The 24,880-nt window shown below is 41.2% G+C and overlaps 1 protein-coding gene across 2 annotated transcripts in view; it reads left to right on the plus strand.

Annotated features, from left to right (window-relative positions):
- The window catches only part of FAM169A (family with sequence similarity 169 member A), a 142,676-nt gene extending 118,111 nt beyond the window's left edge, over positions 1 to 24,565 (plus strand). For both annotated transcript variants that reach the window (XM_082256198.1, XM_082256199.1), the window contains exons 8-13: positions 4,183 to 4,337; positions 6,917 to 6,971; positions 8,833 to 8,965; positions 9,891 to 10,074; positions 14,207 to 14,410; positions 23,875 to 24,565. In XM_082256198.1, coding sequence (XP_082112324.1) covers positions 4,183 to 4,337; positions 6,917 to 6,971; positions 8,833 to 8,965; positions 9,891 to 10,074; positions 14,207 to 14,410; positions 23,875 to 24,417 — 1,274 coding nt within the window. In that variant the 3' untranslated portion in view covers positions 24,418 to 24,565. The remainder of the gene's footprint in view (positions 1 to 4,182; positions 4,338 to 6,916; positions 6,972 to 8,832; positions 8,966 to 9,890; positions 10,075 to 14,206; positions 14,411 to 23,874) is intronic.
- Positions 24,566 to 24,880: the final 315 nt, after the last annotated feature.

Genomic DNA, 24,880 nt, shown 5'->3' on the forward strand with positions numbered 1-24,880 from the left:
TCCACCTTGCCGAGATCTCCAATGATGTTACTTCCGGTGTACACCAGGAATAACTGGAGATTTCGACCACTTTGGATTTTCACACAACACCGGCAGCGTTTACAATCCGGTAGATGCTATAATTAGCAGAGATTGTTAGTCCGCCTGCTAGTAACCAAAAACATGGCCGCCTCCAGGGCGGCAACAACTAGCGTGTGGACTAACAATTTCCACTAATTATAGCCTATACCCGAATGTATAGGCTGCTTGTGTTGTGTGCAAACACCAAGTGGGCAAAATCTCCAAATATTCCGGGTGTACCCTCATCGGAAGTAACGTTGTTGGAGAATTTGGGAAGTTGGAGTTTTCGGCAGAACACCAGCTCCATTGAAAGCCAGTCACACTCATATGTTATGCGAATTGGGTGCAGTTAAAAATGCATACAATTTGCATATATTTGAACCCAGCCTAATTGTCACCAATCAACACCAGGCTTCTGCACAATCACTTGGCTGTATGCTTTATTTTACTGAAATAGTAGGGGACGCTTGGAGCAGACTTCCAGCAGAGGTAGTAAGTTAATCAACACTAAGTAAATGTATTAATTAATTAATTTATCGATTTATTTATTATTCAACAGAGGGCAAAGCTGGTGCAAACAAGCCCTAAGCAACAATTTAATGAAAATTAGATAACATGGCCATTAAGAAGTAGATGTGTATGAATTATTTTGGGAGAATAAGTATATTGTTTAGTGTCACTTTAAGCTACCTATAAAACAATAGATTCCTCCATTCACACAAAATAGCATGGATGGAAGAATCTCCCCCTGCCAGCTATAGTATTCAAGCAGCCGCAGCATCCACGGATCTCTGAATACCCGAAATTGACTACATTTTAATGGATGCAGTCACTGTTTAACCCCAAGCTTTTGATTTTTCAATCTAATTTTGTAGAGCTAGGTGATGCCAACAAGACCACCTACAGCTTGAGGATTGGAAAGTTTGAACCAACTTTAGTCATTACTTAATTTTCTCGTATCTAGCGTATACCAATATTGGAGTCAATTTTCTCATATCTAGCGTATATCTGGTGGGTGTGACTAGCTTAATCAAGTTTTAAAAGCCAGGCATGCACGGGTTTGAAGTTTGGCCAGTTCAGCAGGGACTGGGCATATTTGGATCATGTATGGGCACCCTGCTTGTACTCAAGTGCCAGCCTGACTTTTTTTCCAAACGATTAGGGCCACAGGCTAAAGCCGGCAACGCTAACCATTGTGTTCTGCCAGCAGGGAAGGCTTTCCGCCTGCAGAACACAATAGTGCTGCGGTAGTGATTCCCTCATAAGCACTTGCTGTGTTGATGGGGAAATCAAGCAATTTTATGGTGGAAGGAAAGAAATATGCATGATCTATGGGCTGCTTTACTCTTACAAATATAGTTTATCCAATCCATTCTTGTATATCTTAAAGTAAATATATGCTTTGCTTATTCAGGGCTCAACAACAGATTTGTTTTTATCCCTCACCCCTCATAATATACTTACCTATCCTTCGCTCTCCGGCAAAGCTATTCTGGAAATATCTGCTACTTTCAGGTATGGAGGAGTACTCAGCACCTGTAATATGGGAGTACACAGTCCTGTGTAAGCATAGACTCTGGCAATATGTAGCTTATACAAGACATTTCTTTGCTTCGAGCAGCTGATCTAAGTGGCAGAGTGAAACGAAGAAAAGTATACGCTGCTGGGGAGAGCTAAGCCCAGATAGCAAGCAATTGGGCTGCAAGTATGAAAATGACTTGCTAAGCTATTGGTAGACTTGCCAGGCTTCACAAGTTTGTTGCACAATTGTAGCAAGTCTGCATTTCATGACTACAGATCAACTTCCTTTGCAAACATTCTGCAAGTCTGCTGCAAATTCTGATTCAGTTATGTTGTGTGATAGTCATCCCACCACAGGGGTCACTGTGACTTGCAGAGCTCTTGCTGTAGACTCATCATTGCAACTTTCCCCTTGCTAGAGACTTGCCATGTAAATTTGCTACAAATTGGAAAAGTGTCAACTAGAACTTGTGCTTAAGTGCTCTGCAAGTGTACAACTTGCCAGTGAAAATGTGCAGCAAGTTAACAAGACTTACAATTCAACACTGCCACAAATTTGTGGCAAGTTATCCATGCCATGGAGTTAAAGCCTACCTGTTGTTTGCCCTCTGTGGGAAAAGCAGCAGGTTCACTTTAACCACTTCTCGACCGCCCGCCGCAGTTATACTGCGGCAGGGCGGCCCTCCTGCGCAAACCGACGTAGGTATACATCGGTCATGTGCCTGCAGCTAGGGGGCGTGCGCGCGCCACTCGGCAGCGATGCCGATGCACGGGGCAGGCGGCTCCGATTGCCGCCTGACACCCGCGATCGCTCCCCGCTGAGAGAGAAGAACGGTCAGCTGTTGTAAACACATCTGACCGCTCTTCTCTCTGGAATGATCACAGAGTGCCTGTGATCCTGCTATATAGGAACACAGGTCTCTGTGATAATTTCACAAGCCCCGCCCCCATACAGTTAGAAACACACCCCTAGGTACACATTTAACCCCTTGATCACTTACTGTGTTAATCTCTTCCCTGCCAGTGTCATTATTACAGTAACAGTGCATATTTTTAGCACTGATTACTGTAGTAATGTCACTGGTCCCCCCAAAAGTGTAAAAAATGTCAGTCAGGGGTCCGATCTGTCCACCGCAATGTGACAGTCCTGCAAAAAATTGCAGATTGCCGCCATTACTAGTAAAAAAGAAAAAACAATAAAAATGACATAAATCTTTCCCGTAGTTAGTAGACGCGATAACTTTTGTGCAAACCAATCAAAATACGCTTATTGCGATTTTTTTTTTTTTACCAAAAATATGTAGCAGAAAACAAATTGGCCTAAAATGTTAAAAAATTTAATTTTTTTCAAATTGTTTTTTTTTATTTTGGGAATGTTATATAGCAGAATGTGAAAAATATATATATTTTTTTTTTTTTCATGTCGCTATTTTTTTGCTATAGCGCAAAAAATAAAATACCACCAAAAGAAAGCTCTATTTTTAGGGGAAAAAAAGGACATCAATTTTATTTGGGTACAGCGTTGCATGACCGCGCATTTGTCCGTTAAAGTATTGCAGTGCCGAATCGCAAAATATGGCCTTGTCATTAAGGGGGGAAAAAGTCCAGAAGTGTTTAATAAGACCACAGTGTGCTATACGATTCTCAGGTTATATTCTGTTTTTCTTAATGCCTCACATTTTTAGTATGTATACTATAGAAAATGTATCATGAAGAAAAATACATGTTAGCAATGTGCTCTGAAATTGGTACATGTGAAAAATGTGTCTTTAGCAAAACTCTTTTTTATTTAAATGCTCTCTATAGTTGCATATAGTCCCTGGATGCCGCATTGCAGTCTACAGCCTATTCTTTGTGTGTTTGTGTTTAAAAGACTGGCGTCCTTAGGCGTGGTACTGTTCATCTCCGTAACCTAAACCAGGTGTACATAACATACCTATTCTATTAACATTGCAGTATCCTGTAGATTCCATTGAGTTTAGACTGTCCTGCACTAAGCCTCTGAATTTATATTCCTGAATACTTTTATCTTACCAAAAAGGGGGGTAGAAAAATGTTCACAGTTAAAGGTCAAATACAAGGTGGAAAAGTTTCTCAGCATAATGTCTAAATTATGTAGCTTAAAGGATGTTTTTTTTCCCTTTCATTGTTAAGTGGACAACATCTTTGCACAGTCCACAATAGCAGTTGATTCCTTTCTAGGACACCAGCACCCCCTTACCAACCCATCACCACAATGTCTATCACAGTGGACAAGCCAACCACTTGCCACCAATACTCAGGACAATTGTTGACAATTTTGCCAACCTGCTTGATAATCATGCTATGTATTGGCACCATTTGAAAATGCTAGTTTCCTGGCTTCACTGCTTTCTGGAAAATCCTATAGATAAGGAATTCCAACTTCCCTTGCTGCCTGTTTTTTTTCTGGGTTAGCAATTTAATAGCACTGAGGCAGCGATAGCCAGGTAACTAGCATTATGAGACAAAGTCAGCAGTGGAAGTTTTCAAATTGCTTTTATGACAACAAAGAGCAGCAAACACTGCTATGATTTCTTAGGTTATGTGCAGTAAAGAATCTCCATTGTATGTATGTAACAGTCCCAGATCCAGAAACTGCCAAACAAGAGCGGATCTCTCAGTGCACAGAAAAGTCCTTATCGGAGCCTCCTGCTGAATCCCAGCCTCATAATACACAACAATCAGATCCTGAACAGGCAGAAACTGAACAAAGAGAAGATACTAAGGAAACACAGGTAGGACTATTGGATTACAATACTTTGATGTGTGGTTTATCTTCTACATTTAATACTTCTGACATTTATAGCTGTGTCATTGGTAACAACTGTGCATGAGTTTAGTAGCCTACTTCCTTGGACAGCACCGTACCTTACTCCATCCTTACCACTTCTTACTGAAATGTTGACCATACCAGCTCAGAATCCAGTAGGCCTATAGAAATCAATCTGTGTCGTGATCAAAGTACATAAAGTCAAAATCTATGTCTTATCCCTTCACATGCTCCAGTATTATGTGCCTGGAGAATCACAACCAGTTCCACATCTAGAAACCCTTGACTGAGCAAGTGCCACAACTGATCTATAGCTGTTAATAGACCCTCCTATATAAATATACTGTATATACCATTCCATGTTGAGGAATACAATGGTGCTGATATTTTTATCAAAGTGACCATTTATAATTGATATGACGACACTTTCCTTACCTTGGTTTTAACAGCCACCTTTACATTACACAGCCCCCTGCACAATAAACAGCCCCTTTATATTCCACAGCCCCCCATGCACATCCCACAGCCCCCTGTACATTACACAGCCCCCTTTACATTCCATAGACCCTCTTTACATTCCAAAGCCCCCCTTTACATTCTACAGCCACCCTGCACATTACACAGCCCCCCTTTACATTACACAGCCTCTCTTTACATTACACAGCCCTCCTTTACATTCCATAGACCCTCTTCACATTCCAAAGCCCCCCTTTACATTCTACAGCCACCCTGCACATTACACAGCCCCCCTTTACATTACACAGCCTCTCTTTACATTACACAGCCTCTCTTTACATTACACAGCCCTCCTTTACATTACACAGCCCTCCTTTACATTCCATAGACCCTCTTCACATTCCAAAGCCCCCCTTTACATTCTACAGCCACCCTGCACATTACACAGCCCCCTTTACATTACACAGCCTCTCTTTACATTACACAGCCCTCCTTTACATTACACAGCCCTCCTTTACATTACACAGCCCCCTTTACATTTCACAGCCCCCTTTACATTACACGGCCCTCTTTAGATTACACAGCTTCTTTACATTCCAATGCCCCCCTTTACATCCCACAATCCCCTTTATATTCCACAACCCCCCCCCCTTTACATTCCACAGCCCCCAATACATTACATAGCCCCCTTTTACATTCCACAGCTCCCTTCTACATTCCACAGCACCTTTGCATTACACAAGCCCCTCTACATTCCACAGCACCTTTGCATTACACAGCCACCTTCAACATTCAATACCCCCCCCCCCACACTCCCAGGAGACCCCCAGTCTCCTAAGAGACCCCTGCCAGCATGCTCTTATACAGGGGTGGGGAACCTATGGTTCGGGGGCCGTATGCGGCCCGCAAAGTCATTTGGTCCAGCCCCCTGTGCAGCTGAGTCTGTGTCTCTCTCAGCTGATATGTCAGAACGGAGCCAATGTTTCCTGTATAGTTCCTGCTTTGTTATGACAGTCTGAGTGAGTCACAGGCGGAGAGATATCAAATGCACTCCGCCTGTGACAAATACAGGAAACATCACCTCTTCCTCCAGCGTGGCGCTGCTACACTTCTCCTAGCCAGCATTTCCCGCCAGCAGCATACACAGCAGTAGCAGCCAGAACCAGCAGTACTCACAGCAGTAGCAGCCAGAACCAGCAGTACCGACAGCAGTACCAGCCAGAACCAGCAGTACTCACAGCAATACCAGCCAGAGCCAGCCAGAACCAGCAATACTCATAGCAAAACCAGCAGTACCAGTCAGAGCCAGCAGTACTCAAAGCAGTATACCAGCCAGAGCCAGCAGTACCAGCCAGAACCAGCAGTACCCACAGCGGTACCAGCCAGAGCCAGCAGTACTCACAACAGTACCAGCCAGAGCCAGCAGTGCCCACATTAGGGGTGACTTAATTAAATGTTTGACCAAATATAACAGGCTAATTTTTAAGTTGATAATTTTGTGCGGCCCCCGAATGATTTTATAAATACCCAAATGGCCCTTGGCAGAAAAAAGGTTCCCCACCCCAGCTCTAATATAAAAAAATCTTTGCCAGCCCCTCTGTTTCATGGATCCATCCTACACTCTGTGAACTGACACCTGTAAATGTGAATGTAGCTGTCGCATCTAAGGACTTGTGGGCTGCAACATTATTTGCATTTAACCCATTCTTGGGTTAAGATATGCTTTAACTAAACTAATTTTTTAAGTCAGTTTTAAATATGATTTGGTATTTCCCAGTACTTTAAACTGTTGTTATAAATGTATTTAACAAGTGGAAGTACCCCCTGGGGTACATGTACCTCTGACTGAAGAGCTGGGTGTTACAGCTTTCCACTTTGCACTGTGCTAATAAATAAATCCTATTGCGCTTTTGTTTCTCATAGCGGGTGGTTTCTCTGCATAGGCAAAAAAAAAAAAAACTTCACACACTACTGCTTTTTTTCAGTTTGTGATAATATCCTGCTCCTCCTTTATGCACATACCTTGAAAATATAGTACCGTAGGTTTAGTGTGCTAAAGCCGAATATCTTTCAATATTTATTTTTCAGCCAGAAACAGAGGAAGAGAACAATTTTCAAAATGATGATGCCATTGCCTCTAAGGGTAAGCAGTGTCATTGTTTACATTGTAGCCAGGGACTCTGAATGTCATATGTAGCCACTATGTGCATTGTGGTTCATACATTGGAATTTTGTCATGGCCTTAATCATTACATACCTTTTTCCTTCAGTTTTGGACACTTTTTTTCTGTAGAGTGTTAGACTCATAAATAAAAATACTTATATCAGACACCAAAATGTGAGGCGAAGAGAAAGAGTCACCAGCACTCAAATAAAGATCAAGAATTATTTTATTGCATCACATTGGTCACATACAGATGAAAAAACAAGAAACTGGTATCTCCATGGGACTTTGGAGGCAGTGGACAGTAGAGAAGTAAAATCAAAAAGTTTATTAAATAGTCAGTAAAAGGTAATAGATATCACAATTTTATTGAGCCCTACAGGGTAACACAGTACATGAAAAAAACATGCTACAAAACATCCATAAAACTCTCAACTCTACTGGTTCTCAGGGTTGGAAAACCAAATAGTGGTAGGGTTTACAAGGATTCCCAACATGTTTCGGAATATATGATTCCTTCTTCATAGGGGGTAGGATGAGAGCATAATAATTCAATCTATAAGTACAATAAATCTGCATATCAGTATATACAGCATTGGAATAGTTCAAATACATTTATAGACATATTCATAGAAAATCATGGAAATTAGGAAAAGCAATTATTCACACTGTATACCATTGCTCATAGATGGACGTACATCTGGATAAAAACAATCCTCCTTGCATATAATCCTCCCGGAGACCAGTCAGAGACTGGAGCAGATGAAGAGCTGGAAGGAACAATAGATAAAGATCAAGAATTATTTTATTGCATCACATCGGTCATATACAGATAACGTTTTGAGGCCTTGTAGGGTCCCTTTCTCAAGGCCACGCAGTGATAGCCTCCTTGGGAAAGGTACCCTGTGAATCCTTGAAACATTGGCTACTTTACTAATTGATTATGTAAATAACATAACCAATAGACCAATAAAAAAAAAAAAAAAACTTTCTCATTCATTACCTTTATTAGAGTGCCAGGGACTCTCTCTTTTTCTAGGGTATTGCACGGCGCCATCCATTGCTGCTACTATGAGCAGTATCTCGGTTACCTCACTGTATGGCCCAGCCTGGAACTGTACTGTTCTATTGTTAAGGATTGTGACACATTTACATTTATGACAAACATTTCCCAGAAAACAAATAAAATATTAATTAAAAAAAAAATGGACTGCAGGTCATTATTAGAGCAGGCAGTTTGAGATCAGTATGACAGAGTGTAGTGCACTAGTGGAGCTATTGTGAAGTAATGATGCTCTGTATTAATAAAGATAATGCTTATTGTTGTAAAATATATAACGTTTTCTAGTATGAACATTAAGGGCCCATTAACATGGAGCGCAGACATGCGTTTCCCATGCAGGGAAGTATATTACTGGCATGGTAATGCACAGCTGTTGCATGCATCCAGTGCCAACGTCCCATTCATTTCTATTGGGACAGACGGCTGTACGGGCACAGTTTCTGTGTCCTGAAATAACATGTGGGTGGATTTGGGTACAGGTCCCCGAACACACCTTGTATGCATTCTGGGACCTGCACACACACGCATGTTATATTAGGACACAGCGGCTGTGCCCATGAAACCATGTTTCCCGATATAAATGAATGGGATGTTGGCATGGGGATGCTCGTAACAGTTGCATCCCCGTGCCAATAAAAGATGGCCCTGCACAGGCATGTCTGCGCCCCGTGTGAATGGGCCCTTAGAATTGATACCCCAAAGCAGAATGCTCAAAACTTATGTAACAGTTCTTTGAGGAATTGTATACCAATAAACAGAATGATTCCATTTTTCCAGAATCTGAAGAGACTCCTGTCTCTACTCGCACTAGAAGCAGCCAGATGAAACGGCCAAAGATTGGAAAGAAAGTAGAAGATGCTGAACCAAAACGAGTGACCGATGATACCAGAATTGATAGTTCACCTAACAAGTAATGATGGTTTCACATTTATTCACTGTATTCTGGTAACTGAGTTGAGGTTTTAAAATCAGAAGAATAATCTATTTATTTGTAATCTGGCCTTAAAGACTTTAAAGTGTTACTAAACCCAGCACCCTGCATTCACTATATCTGGTCTCCCACAGTACACAAAACATGGAAATGCAATAATTTTAGTAAATATAAACTGCTAAACACCTTTCCTCATCAGCAGTATATAGCAGTCTTATGGCTGCTATAGGTACCTGGTTAAAGCTTGTAGGTGGAGTTTTCATACTGCACTGGCTGCCCTATCAGGATGCAGGATCCCTGACCCTCTGTCTGGACAGGCCCTGTGCTGATCAAATGCACTCTCCCAAGAGTTTTTAATATATGTAGAAGTGTTGAAACTCTTGTTACGATTTTATGCTGTCAGTGTCCCCTCTGGAGAGATTTACCCTATGAATTCTGACAGCCATTAGTACCGGGATGAAAAGGGAAATGCAAAATTTTACAGTTGTCACCGAAACAGGAGTTGATGTTAAACCTTACAATGGGGATATCTGTTCAGTGAACCAAGAGGGAAATTCCCTTCATTTTGTAGAGATGTATTCTCACTTTCTGTTGCATCTCTGGGTCTACCACAGCCATCTGGGCAGCACCTACTTGGGAGTTGTACAGCCAATCTTGTGAGAGGCCAAGCACGGCCTACAGGTATGCCATGGGCAACAAGCTTCTTTTGCACAATGTGCATAGTGTTTTTTTTTTTTTTTGTGGGGACACTTACATGCATGGGTAATTTTAGTGGAGGGGTGAACTATCCCTTTAACTAAATACTTCCAAACCAATTAAAAGTTTGTGCTCATTGAAAGTACACATTATTTTTCCAGACCTTTCTGCCTAAAAGTTAGTCACGATATTTTGATTTAATTTACAGAATGGAGTCTAAAGAGCAAATAGTGGAGAATTTTAAGGAGCTGATCCAGCAGCTCGCAGAAGATAAAGACGAGACCGACATGACCAAACTTCAGGAAGAGATCTCAGCTAAACCTGTGCAACATGTGTTACATGACAGTCAAGACCTAATGAGAGGACTGGAGGAGAATGCTGAAAATAAAGAGGTGCAGTAGTATATACCTACATTAATAAAAAGTTATTATACAAATAAGCCTTAATGTGACCCTGTCACTTTAAATAAAATTGAAAGGTAATAAAAGAGCTGATATAGTTATCTCTCTGGCACCCCATGCCCCCTACTATCACTCAGTTCAAGCCCTGCATCTTCCATCAGAGACTTCAGCTGCACGCTGTGGTTTCTTTCTCTTAATCCTATGTCAATGCTTTGTGCTGTAGTGACATGACTAAACCTCAAATCATATGTAAGCTCCTAGTATGGTGCTGGAGCTGAGTTTACAATATTTTCATCCTTCTTTTATGACAGAGTACGGACTTGACAATTGGCTGTTTTGGCCCAGGCACTGCATTCTTGGAAGAGATCACTTGGTTACCCTGAAAATACTAGGTATTTTAAAGGGCTCTGAAGGCAAGCATTTGTGTTGGTGAGCTTTCAAGAGACACGAGTTTAGGAAAGGCAAATCCACTGTGCACTACAAGTGCACTTGGAACTGCAGTCGCTGTAGATCTGAGGGGGACATGAAAGGAAAATAAAAAACTGCATTTTTTGCTTGCACATGATTGGATGATAGAAATCAGCAGAGCTTCCCCTCATTTCAGATCTTCCCCTCAGATCTACAGCGACTACACTTGCAGTGCACTTGTAGTGCATGGTAGATTTTCCTTTAGTAAATAAACCCCACTGTCACTTTGGCAATTTAGGATCTCTTTAACGATCCATAAGTAGGCTTGTCTGATTACATGGTGGTAAATCACCATTTAAAAAGAAAAGTTGTTATTAATAATAATTGTTTGTATAGCTATGTAATGTCCTATGTAGTGTCCTCTAATATAAATATTACAGTATCTCACAAAAGTGAGTACATCCCTCACATTTTTGTAAATTTTATTATATCATTTCATGTGACAAGACTGAAGAAATGACACTTTGCTACAATGTAAAGTAGTGAGTGTACAGCTTGTATAACAGTGTAAATTTGCTGTCCCCTCAAAATAACTCAAGACAGCCATTAATGTCTAAGCCGCTGGCTACAAAAGTGAGTATACCCCTTAAGTGAAAATGTCCAAATTGTGCCCAATTATCCATTTTCCCTCCCCGGTGTCATGTGACTCGTTAGTGTTACAAGGTCTCAGGTGTGAATGGGGGGCAGGTGTGTTAAATTTGGTGTTATTGCTCACACTCTCTCATACTGGTCACTGGAAGTTCAACATGGCACCTCATGGCAAAGAACTCTCTGAGGATCTGAAAAAAAAGAGTTGTTGCTCTACATAAAGATGGCCTAGGCTATAAGAAGATTGCCAAGACCCTGAAACTGAGCTGCAGCACGGTGGCCAAGACCATACAGTGGTTTAATAGGACAGGTTCCACTCAGAACAGGCCTCGCCATGATGGACCAAAGTAATTGAGTGCACATGCTCAGCGTCATATCCAGAGGTTGTCTTTTGGAAATAGACGTATGAGTTCTGCCAGCATTGCTGCAGAGGTTGAAGGGGTGGGGGGTCAGCCTGTCAGTGCTCAGAACATACGCCTCACACTGCATCAAATTGGTCTGCATGGCTGTCGTCCCAGAAGGAAGCCTCTTCTAAAGATGATGCACAAGAAAGCCCACAAACAGTTTGCTGAAGACAAGCAGACAAAGGGGCATGAATTACTGGAACCATGTCCTGTAGTCTGATGAGACCAAGATAAACTTAGTTGGTTCAGATGGTGTCAAGCGTGTGTGGCGGCAACCAGGTGAGGAGTACAAAGACAAGTGTGTCTTGCCTACAGTCAAGCATGGTAGTGGGAGTGTCATGGTCTGGGGCTTCATGAGTGCTGCCGGCACTGGGGAGCTACAGTTCATTGAGGGAACCATGAATGCCAACATGTACTGTGACATACTGACGCAGAGCATGATCCCCCCTTCAGGGACTGGGCCGCAGGGCAGCATTCCAACATGATAACGACCCCAAATACACCTCCAGGACACTGCCTTGCTAAAGAAGCTGAGGGTAAAGGTGATGGACAGGCCAAGCATGTCCCCAGACCTAAACCCAATTGAGCATCTGTAGGGCATCCTCAAATGGAAGGTGGAGGAGTGCAAGGTCTCTAACATCCACCATCTCCGTAATGTCGTCATGGAGGAGTGGAAGAGGACTCCAGTAGCAACCTGTAAAGCTCTGGTGAACTCCATGCCCAATAGGGTTAAGGTAGTGCTGGAAAATAATGGTGGCCACACAAAGTATTGACACTTTGGGCCCAGTTTGGATATTTTCACTTAGGGGTGTACTCACTTTTGTTGCCAGCGATTTAGACAATAATGGCTGTGTGCTGAGTTATTTTGAGGGGACAGCAAATTTACACTGTTAAACAAGCTGTACACTCACTACTTTACATTGTAGCAAAGTGTCATTTCTTCAGTGTTGTCACATAAAAAGATATAATAAAATATTTACAAAATTGAGGGGTGTACTCACTTTTGTGAGATACTGTATATAGAAGGTTAAATTATATACATTATCATTTTAAAATGGCAAGAATCTACAGTTTCATAAAGATGCCATTTGAGATACTGTAAAGCTCCATCCATAGGATTATATAAAATAGAAGAGTAAGTGGTAAAAATCAGAAGTAGGCCCTTCAAACCCTTCACCTTTAGACCTCAGATCAACCCCATAACTTTCACTGTTATACAGTACTTTAGATCAGCCCTCTTCCATCCAACCGTATACGGGTTGGATGGAAGAAGCAGGTATCGGGTCACATGTGAAGTGAATATCATGATCTGCAGAACGGTGCGGGGCGAACAGTGACCGAGCAGTCCGTATATATTCCCAAACGGACTTCACTATGAGGCTCCTTATCTTCATTTAATCCCACTTGGCTGACCACGGAGAGCATCAAAGGGGACCCCATAACCAGAAGCAGTGCGAAGACTAGCTGCATCTCAGCTCTGGAGGGAGAGGTTCCATCCTAATATTAAGCCTGAATGATCCCCCTACCGTAAGGTTAGAGGGGATCCATCAAGTCCGGTGAGCCTTCTGACAAACCCCTCCTTGAGCACTGTGGTGACCCTATATGAACACTTCTATCAACGCTTCCTATTTTGTCTTTGTTCTCTTTTGGAATAATAATATTGGGAACTTTGGACTCAAGTTTAATCAATATATTTTTTTCATACGTATGGTGCATATATCACTTTGATTTATTGTGGACAATATTTTTGTTAATTTATTTGGACCATTTATATTTGCAGGTTGTTGTATATGTTTGTATGGTTGCACTTACCTGGTTGTTTGCACAACATTATTTGAAGTGTTATCATTTATAAGCACTTTAATATAGGTTATGGATATATTGCAAGCGCACTAAACGTGGGAGGGTATTATACCTCCTTCTTCTTTTTACATGCACTTACCCGTCCTTTGACGGGCAGGAGTTTATTGCAGCTGCACTTCATATATATCATATAATTTATATTTTTATTATACAGTATTACTTCACTTTTTAATATATTTTATACATTCCTTTTATTTATTTAACATTTATACTTGGTGTACACATTTATGATATTTATTATTAGACACTCATTGGTGTATCCCCTCTCTCTAGATAGGGATTATCCATTAATCAGCCCTACTTCGTTATCTAAACCATTGTGTGATGTTTTGGGTAAATATTTGGGTGGTCACTGACGTACATATCAAGTGTAAAAAAAAAAAACGGTATTCTTGTTGAATAAAGAGTTCAAGATTTTCAGCTAAAACAAGTTCTGCCTAGTTCTTGGTTGCAATAGGCGGCTATAATATCTATGTTCAAGACTGGAGGTAGCGGTATACTGACGGAAGGACTCAAACGCAGTGTAGGTCGGTTCCGTCACGTGGATTTTTGAATTTTTGTGGAGTTGGGCTTTAAGAATGTATTCGAAAGAAAGAAGAAACCAGGCATTTTATAGAAGGAAAGGGGATAAGATGACTTGAAGGAGAGTGTAAAAGAAGTCACCAGAATAGAAAATAGACGGTTGTGTGCAGGATAAAGAGGTTTTAACCTGCTTTTTATTTTTTTTCTTGTACATGCCATTGAAATATCTGCTGTATTCAGAAGGATTTTTTTTAAGTCTAGATGTACTTTGATTGTAGGAGGTTGATCTGGAACCTGTGAATGGTGATATCACAAAGGACGTTTTTGAGCCTCAGCTTGTAAATGCACAAGGAATAGCAACAGAAGCTTTGGATTCGGAGTCCAATTTAGAACCTGGTGATAGTGATGGAAAATCTCTCACTACTCTGGTTTCAGTCAACATGGACTTGGAAAAATCATTTGAAGACTCCTTTCCAGACCAGGTAGCTAGAATCAATGTGGTATTTATAATCCAATTCATGAAAGATATTTCTTTCTGTATATGACTGATAATGTGTAAAGCTACTAAGACTTCAAAAACATAAAAGCGAGGACACCTGTCATGTTTTGAACATATAGTTTATCCACTAGCTTACCTATCTTAAATGTAAATTATTTCTGTTGTAAGAAATGTTGTAATACATCACTTTTCTACATGGTCACCTTCCTTCCTTCCCAGCGTTGTTCCAACTCTCAGACACGACCAATTACCACCCCTCCCACCCTCACGTTTCGAATGAAAATATAAAAGTGCATACATTTTTTAAGACCCCTCGTTTAATGTTGGGAATTTTTTTTACTTTATACATTTGTACATTTGGATGAGCAACCACCAAAAAAGTATCTGTTTTGGGAGATCTGCCTTCCAACTACACTTATGTGGTCCCAGGAAGAGGCAAGGCCCTATGTGAAAATATACAGCAAGTAAAATAAGTATTGAACACTTCACCATTTTTCTAGGTGAGTATATTTCTAAAGCTGCTATTGACATTAAATTTTCACCACGTGTCAGTAACAACCCATGCAATCCATACATATAAAGAAACACAAATAAGTTAAAAATTTAAGTCATGTGTAATAAAATGGAATGACACGGGGAAAAAAGTATTGAACATGCTAACTGACATTTATTTAATACTTCGTACAAAATCTTTTGTTGGTAATGACAGCTTCAAGACACCTCCTGTATGGAGAAACTAGTCGCATGCATTGCTCAGGTGTGATTTTGGCCCATTCTTCCACACAAACAGTCTTCAAATCTTGAAGGTTCCGTGGGCCTCCTCTATGAACTCTGATCTTTAGCTCTTTCCATAGATTTGTTTATTAGATTCAAGTCAGGTGATTAGCTGGGCCATTCTAGCAGCTTTATTTTCTTTCTTTGAGACCAATTGAGTTTCCTTGGCTTTGTGTTTGGGATCATTGTCTTGCTGAAATGTCCACCCTCTTTCATCTTCATTATCCTGATAGATGGCAGCAGATTTTTATCAAGAATGTCTTGGTAAGTTTTTTCCATTCATCCTTCTTTCAAGGGTATGAAGTTTGCCAGTACCATATGCTGAAAAACAGCCCAACACCATGATGTTCCCACTTCCAAATTTCACTGTTGGTATGGTGTTTTTGGGGTGATATGCAGTGTGCCTCTCATTTGACCAGACTATATTCTCCCAGTATTTCACAGGCTTGTCTAAATGTTGTGCAGCAAACTTTAACCAGCGTCAGCATGCTTTTTCTTCAGCAATGGAGTCTTGCATGGTGAGCGTGCACCACTTCCATACAGTGCAGTTACACCCCCTTCCTGCCCAGACCAATTTTCAGCTCTCAGCGCTCTCACACTTTGAATGATAATTACTTTGTACCCAATTACATTTTTTTATCATTTTTTTCACACAAATAGAGCTTTCTTTTGGTAGTATTTAATCAGCACTGGGTTTTTTATTTTTTGTGATATAAGTAAAAAAAAGAGCGAAAATTTTGAAAAAAAAAAAAACATTTTGTTTTAGTTTCTATTATAATATTTTGCAAATAAGTAGTTTTCTTTCATAAATTTGGGCCAAAATTTATACTACTACATATCTTTGGTAAAAATAACCCAAAATAGTGGTTATTATTTAGTCTGTGTGAAAGTTATAGTCTTCAAGCTATGGTGCCGATCATTGAAAATTGATTACACCTAATCATACCTGATGTAGCCTATCTCATTTCTTGAGGCCCTGAAATGTCAGGACAGTACAAATACCCCCCAAATTACCCCTTTTTGGAAAGTGTACATTCCAGGGTATTTAGTAAGAGGCATGGTGAGTTTTTTGAAGTTGTAATTTTTTCTTGGGAAAATGAAGAAAAAATTATTATTTTATTTTTTTTTTACACAAAATTTTCATAAAAACAAGTTATTTTCTCACACACTTTATTGGCATAGTTGCAATTACACCCCAAAATACATTCTGCGACTCCTCCTGAGTATGGCGATACCACATGTGTGAGGCTTTTATACAGCCTGGCCACATACAGAGGCCCAACATTCAAGGAGCACCGTGCCTAAATTACACATATAATTTCCTAACGATCTGTCAAACTTTTGAAGGCCCTGGAGCACCAGGACAATGGAATTACCCACAAAATGACCCCATTTTGGAAAGCAAACACCCCATCGTATATTCTATGAGGCATAGTGAGTCTTTTGAACATGTCATTTTTTTTCCGCAAGTTTTTGGACAATGTGGAAAGAAAATGAAAACGCATTTTTTTTTTACACAAAGTTGTCAATTTATAAGATATTTCTAACGCATAGCATGTACATAGCAAAAATGACACCCCAAAATACTTTCTGCTACTCCTCCTGAGTATGGCGATACCACATGTGTGAGACATTGTCACAGCCTGGCCACATACAGAGACCCAACATGCAAGGAGCACCGTCAGGTGTTCTAGGAGCATAAATTACACACATAATTTTTATTACAACCTATCACACTTTTGAAGGCCCTGGAACCCCAGGACAATGGAAACCCCGATAAAATGACCCCATTTTGGAAAGCAAACTCCCCAACACATAATCTAGGAGGCATGGGCTGCAGATAGGTACTCAGGTACACTGATGGGCTGCAGACAGGTACTCGGGTACTCTGATAAGCTTCAGAGAGGTACTTGGGTATTCTGATGGTCTGGCTGTGGTTGGACACTCTCCATCCCCGATCGCCACTCTGCGCGCCCCTGGGGGTGCACACGATAGGCGTGCATGAGGGAAGTGCATGTGGCAGGCTGTGATTGGACACAGCCGGTCACATGGTAAAGAGCCATTTTTTTAATGGCTGTTTACACCAATCGGGGCTGGGCTGTGTCCCGGTGGACACACCGCATCCCCGATAGCTGCGCTGCATGCCCCCGGGGGGGGGCGGGAGAGAAGCGGGAACGGGCGGACGTCATACGACGCCCGCCCCGATCGATGGAGTGTTCCTGCCGGTGTCATTTGTCTATGGCCCGGTAAGGCAGTGGTTAAACAATTGTACCTGCTAATTCCATGTCTTTCTGAAGCTCAAGTGGTCCTGGGGTCTTGGACAACTCTTCTGATAATTATTTTCACTCCTCTGTCAGAAATCATGCAAGGAGCACCTCGTTGTGGCTGGTTTATGGTTCAATAATGTTCTTTCCACTTCTGGATTGTGGCCCCAACAGTGCTCACTGGAACATTCAGAAGTTTAGAAATCCTTCTGTGACCAATGCCATCAGTATGTTTTGCAACACTAAGGTTGCGAAAGTCTTGAAAGAGCTCTTTGCTTTTACTCATCATGAGATGTTTCTTGTATGACACCTTGGTAATGAGACAACTTTTTAAAGGGCATCAGTTGAGACTGAGCCAGCTAATAATAATTTGCTCTGACAAGGGGCAGGATTGCTTTCTAATTACTATAGATGACAGCTAGCGTCTTGACTTTCTATACCTTTTTGTACCTCCCTTTCTTCATGTGTCCAATACTTTTTCTCTTTGTCATTCCAATTTATTACAATCTATATAACCTAATTTCTGAATGTATTTGTTTTGGTTTCTTTGTATAAATGGATTGCATGGGTTGTTACCAACATGTGGTGAAAATGTAATGTCAGCAGCACCTTAAGAGCCGGTTCACACTAATCCGACTCAAAGTTGCCCCGACTTTGGAGCGACTTTGAAGTCGCCCGTGCAGCGCGACTTCATCACGGCTTGCAAACGACTTCTCATAATAGAAGTCAATGCAAGTCGCTCCGCCAAAAAATAGTGCAGGAAACTTTTTCTAAGTTGGAGCGACTTGAGTCGCTCTGATTAGAACGGCTCCAATGCACAGCATTGGGAGCTACTTGTCAGGCGACCAAGTCGTCTTAGAAATATATTTACCTACAAAAATGGTGACGTGTTCAATACTTATTTTACCCACTGTATACAAAATATATACAAATGCAATCTGTCCAGTACCACCAGCAATCTCAACTAATGTTTGACAGAATCATAGTCAAATCATACATACTATAAGTAAATGGTAATTTTCTGTAGCTGAATGAAGTTAGAGTGATATAAACATTTTACTTGTCTTTATACCTATTTTTACTTTGAGCACTTTGAAGCAAACGGGTCTTGGTTAGGAACAAATGAGCACAATGCAAGATAACTGCTTTTGGACCTCCATCTTCTCCACTGGCATAACTGGATACTACAAACATTAACCGCTTCCGGCCCGCGCTATAGCCAAAATACGGCTACAGCGCGGACTTGAATTTCCGGGAGGCCGTCTTTAAACGGCCTCCCAGTAACAGGCTCCCCGCGCTCTCCCGCGAGCGCGCATCGGGGAAAATCTGTGTTGGCCGTGTCCCTTGGACACAGCCAATCACAGATCGTGGTAAATGGCCAATCACAGCGGCCATTTACCACGTGATCGGACCGTGCAATGAGAGATGATCTCTTATGTATACATATGAGATCATCTCTCATTGCCAGCTCTCTTCCTCACACGGAGACTGCAGTGTGAGGAAAAGGAGAGCCCGATCACTGGTAAGGGGACACAAAGGAATGTAATCAGGGCACTGATCACCAGTGCCCTGATTACAGAAGAGGGGAAAAAATGCCACAACTGCCCACAGTGCCCCCCATCAGTGCCCATAGTGCTGCCAATCAGTGCCTGCTCATCTAGGCACTGATGGGCACTGAGTGTGGGCACTGATGGTGCCACCCGTCAGTATCCATCAGTGCCACCTCTCAGTGCCGCCTCTCAGTGCCCAGCAGTGCCACCTCTCAGTGCTCATCAGTGCCGCCTATCAGTGCTCATCAGTGCGGCATATTAGTACCTCCTCATCAGTGCCACCTCATCAGTGCCCATCAGTGCAGCCTATCAGTGCTGCCTCATCAGCGCACATCAGTGAAGGAGAAAAATGTATTTATTTTCAAAATTTACTCACAGAAAATAAGAAAAACTTTTTTTTTTTTAAATTTTCTGTCTTTTTTCTTTTTTTTTTTGTAAGAAATAAAAAAGCCAGAGGTGATTAAATACCACCAAAAGAAAGCTCTATTTGTGTGAAAAAAATGATAAAAATTTCATATGGGTACAGTGTAGCAAGACCGCGCAATTGTCATTCAAAGCGTGACAGCGCTGAAAATTGGCCTGGGCAGGAAGGGGGTATAAGTGCCCAGTAGGCAAGTGGTTAACAGATGCCACAATTTAGTCTTGGTCAGAGTTTATTTTTCAAAAAAGGAATAGAATTTGATAACATGTTAAAATTCCCAGTTTACTTTAAGGAATTATATTAGGGGCCTTTGGATCATCTAAAATAAGATTATGCGTATAACTGATACGTTTTAACCTGATAATTAGTAACCATAAGGAATGGGCAGTAATATGGTTAAAGGGGCGAATCACACATGGTGAATACTTGATATGTATTGAATTAAAACTTTTAAAAAAACATGAGAAATACTGGCACACAGGCTCTTGGTTTTAGACATTAAAGGGTAACTCCACTTTCATGGGAAAAAAATAGCTAATAAAATATTATAGCATATAGTTGCGACACAAGTCATATTGTAATTGAATGGTATTAAAAAATACCTTTCTTTTTCAATCTGCGGCGCTGGCGTTTTCTGTTAAATGCATTTCAATATGCAATATGAGGCTACCCGGAGGCTTTCTGTACACAGAATGTGTGCAGGACACCCCCCAGAAAAGTAATGCTTGTGTGATTGGCTCACTGCTTTTCCAGAAGTCTGCACTAAGGTACAAGTCAGATTTTGAGCATCCCCTGCAACACAAATGTCATTTTTGGTGAGATAATCTCAAAGGGAAATCACACCTAAAAAGAGGCAGACCCTGCAATTTGCCTAGTTAGAGCCATGCAGGTGCAGCAGCTGATTGAATCTGTATGGAAGTGGTTTTATAATTATCAATCAGAACATGGACTCAGACAAACAAACAGCTATTCCTTCAGAATAACAAAATGTAGGAATCTGCAACAAAGTTTGTTAAAATCCCTGCAGTGTACATAGATCACCCAACAAAAGTGGTGTTATTATTTAAAGAAGAATTCTGGTCAAACCCTAATTACTGTTAACTCTCCCAACACATATTTTAACTAAGCTGTGTAAGAAAGATCGGTATACTTACTTATTTTTAGGCTGCACCAGTCTGGTCACATGATCTCACCCCGGCTGGCAATGCTTGAGCAATGATGTCACCCATAGGCTTACTATGGCCCATCCATTGTCGGTGCTGCCTCCTCTTCCCTGCAGCTGGCACTGGATGACACAGGGGAGCAAATCACGTAACCGGACTAGTATGGCCTAAAAATAGGTAAGTATGCAGATCTTTTCTTACACAGTTAGTCATAATAGGTGTTTGGAGGGAGGAGGGAGTATTTTCAAGAGTAGTTAGAGTTTGACCAGAATTCAATTTTAACCACTTCAAGACAGGGAGCTTTTATCCCCTTCCTACCCAGGCCAATTTTCAGCTTTCAGTGCTGTCACAATCTGAATGACAATTGCTCGGTCATGCAATGCTTTTCCAAAACAACATTTTTATCATTGTTTAAGATAGATAGAGCTTTCTTTTGGGGGTATTTAATCACCAAGTTTTTTTTTTTTTTGTTGCTAAACAAATAAAAAAGACAGAAAATGTTGAAAAAAAGTTTCTTTGTTTCTGTTATAACATTTTGTAAATAAGTCATTTTTCTCCTTCAATGATGTGCGCTGATGAGGGTGCACTGATGGGCACTGATGAGGCAGCACAGACGGGGCGGCATTGATGAGGAGGCACTAATATGCAAGACTGCTGGGCACTGATACGCAGGACTAATAGGCAGCCTTTATGTGCACTGACAGGCAGCAGTGATGGGCACTGATAGGCAGCACTGATGGGGCTGCACTGATAATCATTGCACTGATTATTAGTGCAGATTCCCCGGTCAGGAAAGTCGCTTATCCGCTATCCTCTACTCACATGCTGTCAGCGTGAGTAGAGGAATGCAGGATTGCAGGTAACCGACACTTCCTATTTACACTGTGATCCGCTGTGATTGGACACAGCTGATCACATTGTAAAGAGCCTTCGTTATAGGCTCTTTACTGTGATTGGGGATGCAGTGTGTGTCCGAGCGACACACTGCGTGCCCCCAGGGGCGTGCACGAGCGGCATATTCCAAATGACTTCATATGATGTCCAGTCAGAATGGGAAAGCCACCGCCCGACCGGCATTTTGCTATAGGCAAGGTGGGATGTGGTTAAGGATTGGAACTTCCATGAGGAGTTCAATTCAGGATCTGGATGAATGCAAGAATAATAACTTTTGTTTATATAAGCTGTGCACGAATTTCATTTCTTTTTGTCATTGTATTGCACAGTAAAGCACCAGTCTGCTGATTTTAACATGGTAACATGGAGGAGGTCTTTAGTGTATTGCTGGCCTTTTTCCAACAACAGACACTTTGCATGCTGTCAGTTTTTAATAACTGAAGAATGCAGCACTTGCCTCTGATGTTCTCTACTCTATTTCTTGCTGTTTAAAGCGGAGTTCCGGCCTCGGGGGTGAAATTTAGATAAAAATACCCCCCGGGACAGTCAGGGCTAGTACATTCCACAATGGATAGCCTCTGTACTGTCCCGGGTCGCACTTACCTTTTAGAAGAAATACTTACCTTAAAAATGTCTTCTCCAGCGCTGCCATCTCGGATGTGGGCAGCTGAAGCCAGCGCGCCCTTTTCTGCGTCCTCTTCCGTGTTCTCTTCTCCCAGAATGCACCGGCCCCGCTCGTCACTTCCAGTGCGGGCGCGTCATCCCTCCACAGCTTTTGGGCATGCGGCGCCTGAACTGGAACTGACGAGCGGGGCCGGTGCAGGCGCATTGATACCTGGGAGCGATGACGTTCAGCTCCCAGGAATCAATGCAAGGAGGAAGTGACGGCGCGGGTCGCGGCCGCAGAGGTAGGAAGTGGAAGAGAGGTAAGTATATTTTCTTCGATAACAAGGTAAGTAAACAAAAAAAAAAAATCTTAATTATCCATGTTTTTCAGGTGACCAAGAGCAAGCGGATGGCCCAAAATGGATTTTGTCGATTTTGAGGCCGGAACTCCGCTTTAAATACTTTGTGAAACTCAAACCTCTGACTATCTGTCAATACTAAATTTGATAATTTAAAACAGGGCTGTCAAACCTTTTACCCTTCCTAAGCCGCATTGGGACAAGAGGAATTGTATTGGCCCACACATAAAATACACTAACAATTAGAATAGCAGATAAGCAGAAAAAGTCAATTTTTTTGTAATATTTATTATTATAGAAGTAAAAGAGAGCAACATAAAACTAGTGCGATATTTGACACTGTTTTTGATAAACTAACCCATCAATATCTGGTTGGATGGATGTAGTAGTAATTCTCAATTAATTCTCAAGGTGCTCATCAGATATTTTGGTTCTAATGTTGCCCTTTATGTGCTTCATCTATGAAAATAGTTGCTCACAAATATAGGTGCTCCCGAAAACTGATGACATGAATAAGGGGTAATTGTAAAGAGTGGGATATTTTTGCTATAGGCCAGGCAGGATGTGGTTAAGGATTGGAACTTCCATGAGAAGTTATCTCAATTACAATTTTATTAAAGAGGCAGGAAATTTAATGAAGTGGACATTGTCTCCATGAAACATTAATGTAATTTGAAAACCTCTTCAGGATAAATGCAAGAATAATAACTTTCATTGTATGAGCTTTGCAAGCGTTTAGTTTTTATTTGTCGATCGATGTAGTAGCAATTCTCAAGGTGCTCATCGGATATTTTTGTTCTAATTTTGCCCTTCGTGTGCTTCATCCTTGAAAATAGTTGCCCACAAATATAGATGCTACACAAAACGAATGATATGAATAAGGGAAGATAAAACTTGGGCTGCATTCATAGAAATCCTGGGCAACATGCAGTGCTTGGGCCATAGGTTGGACACCCCTGGTTTAAAACATTTTCTTTTGCCATCTCCTCTAAAGCTTATCGGACACCCCTGGTTTAAAACATTTTCTTTTGCCATCTCCTCTTAAGCTTATCTTATTGAACTGCTGGACACTATGTATATTTAGGAGCCCCTTTTCCACTGCTCACACAGTTAGAGGTGATCACGGAACACTGTCTCTAGTAACCAGGACTGTGCAGTCTTGCCAAAAGATAGTATGTGGTGTAACACTAAAGTATCTTACCCATAAAAGCAGAACAGAATAGTCAGAGGCACATATACATGATACGAAATTTTGCATGGGTTTACTCATTGGGTTGGCTAAGGTCACCATGTTGGTAATCCATCTTTGGAAGTTATGGACCAGCAGAGTGGGTATAGGGAATAGAGGCAGGTTTCTTTATAACAATGCAAATTACTTGTGACTTTTACAATTTTCATTTATCTAATTGTCCACAGGTCCTTAATCCAGAAGATCTGGAGACTACAACACATGAAAATGTAATAACTGTGATAGAACAGACAGAAATACAAGAAGAGGAATTCAAAGAGAGAATCGTAGAGAAATCAACTGATTCATGTGTAGCAGGAGCAAATGAGGACTTGACAGGCAATGGTCTACCTGGGTACACAGAAAGCAATTCTGCAGAAGAGTGTGCTACATCAGATGATGCTTTGACCTTAGAGACTGCCTCTATAGAAGAAACAACAGTCCACGTCACAGCAGATACTCTTCTCCGACAAGGCCCTCTGCTTGTGGTGGAACTACAGGATGTGGCTTTCCAGCAGCAGTCTGATGGACAGAGAAGTGTTTCTGGAGACCAGTCTGAAGGGTCTGTGGAGACAGATCGGTCTGTGCGGAAATCTGTGGAGAGAGGTGGGGATAGCAGCTCAGAGGAAATGGAAACAGAGATTCCTGTTATAGACAGAAGAGGAGGATTACGCAGGAAGGCCAGAGCATACAAAGGACCTGCTAAAAGAAGAGCCAAGCCGTCAGCTTAAGTGACGGTAGCCTATAACCATCATGTTAACCACACAGTATTTGTAAATCAGGATAAATTAGCAATTTTTTTTTAAGGTTCTATAAGGTTGTGCAGCATAGATTTCAGACATTTGTAACTTCAATTTTAAAGTTTTCTGGTTGGTGTTACTTTTTTCTATTTGTGTTTATTGTGTATTTTACTGAGTTCAACAACTTTTCTTATTTCTTACACATGCATACTGTAGGGTCTGTTAACATAGAAAAAGCACAAATGTTATTACACCCAGGTCTGGAAGAAATAATAATAGTAAAGTTTTGAACTTTCAAGAACAAGTAAAGCCACTTTTGTATGTATGTCATAATTTGTGTATTATTCAGGCAACATTATATTCTGTAAGGACTCTTTGGAACTGTCTCTTCAAGAGTATTCTCTTCTGATGAGGAGGTTCAGCATGTAGTACTTCATGGTCTCCATATTATTGA

Source organism: Pelophylax lessonae (assembly GCF_965119305.1).
Source record: "Pelophylax lessonae genome assembly, chromosome: 1".
NCBI lineage: Eukaryota > Metazoa > Chordata > Amphibia > Anura > Ranidae > Pelophylax > Pelophylax lessonae.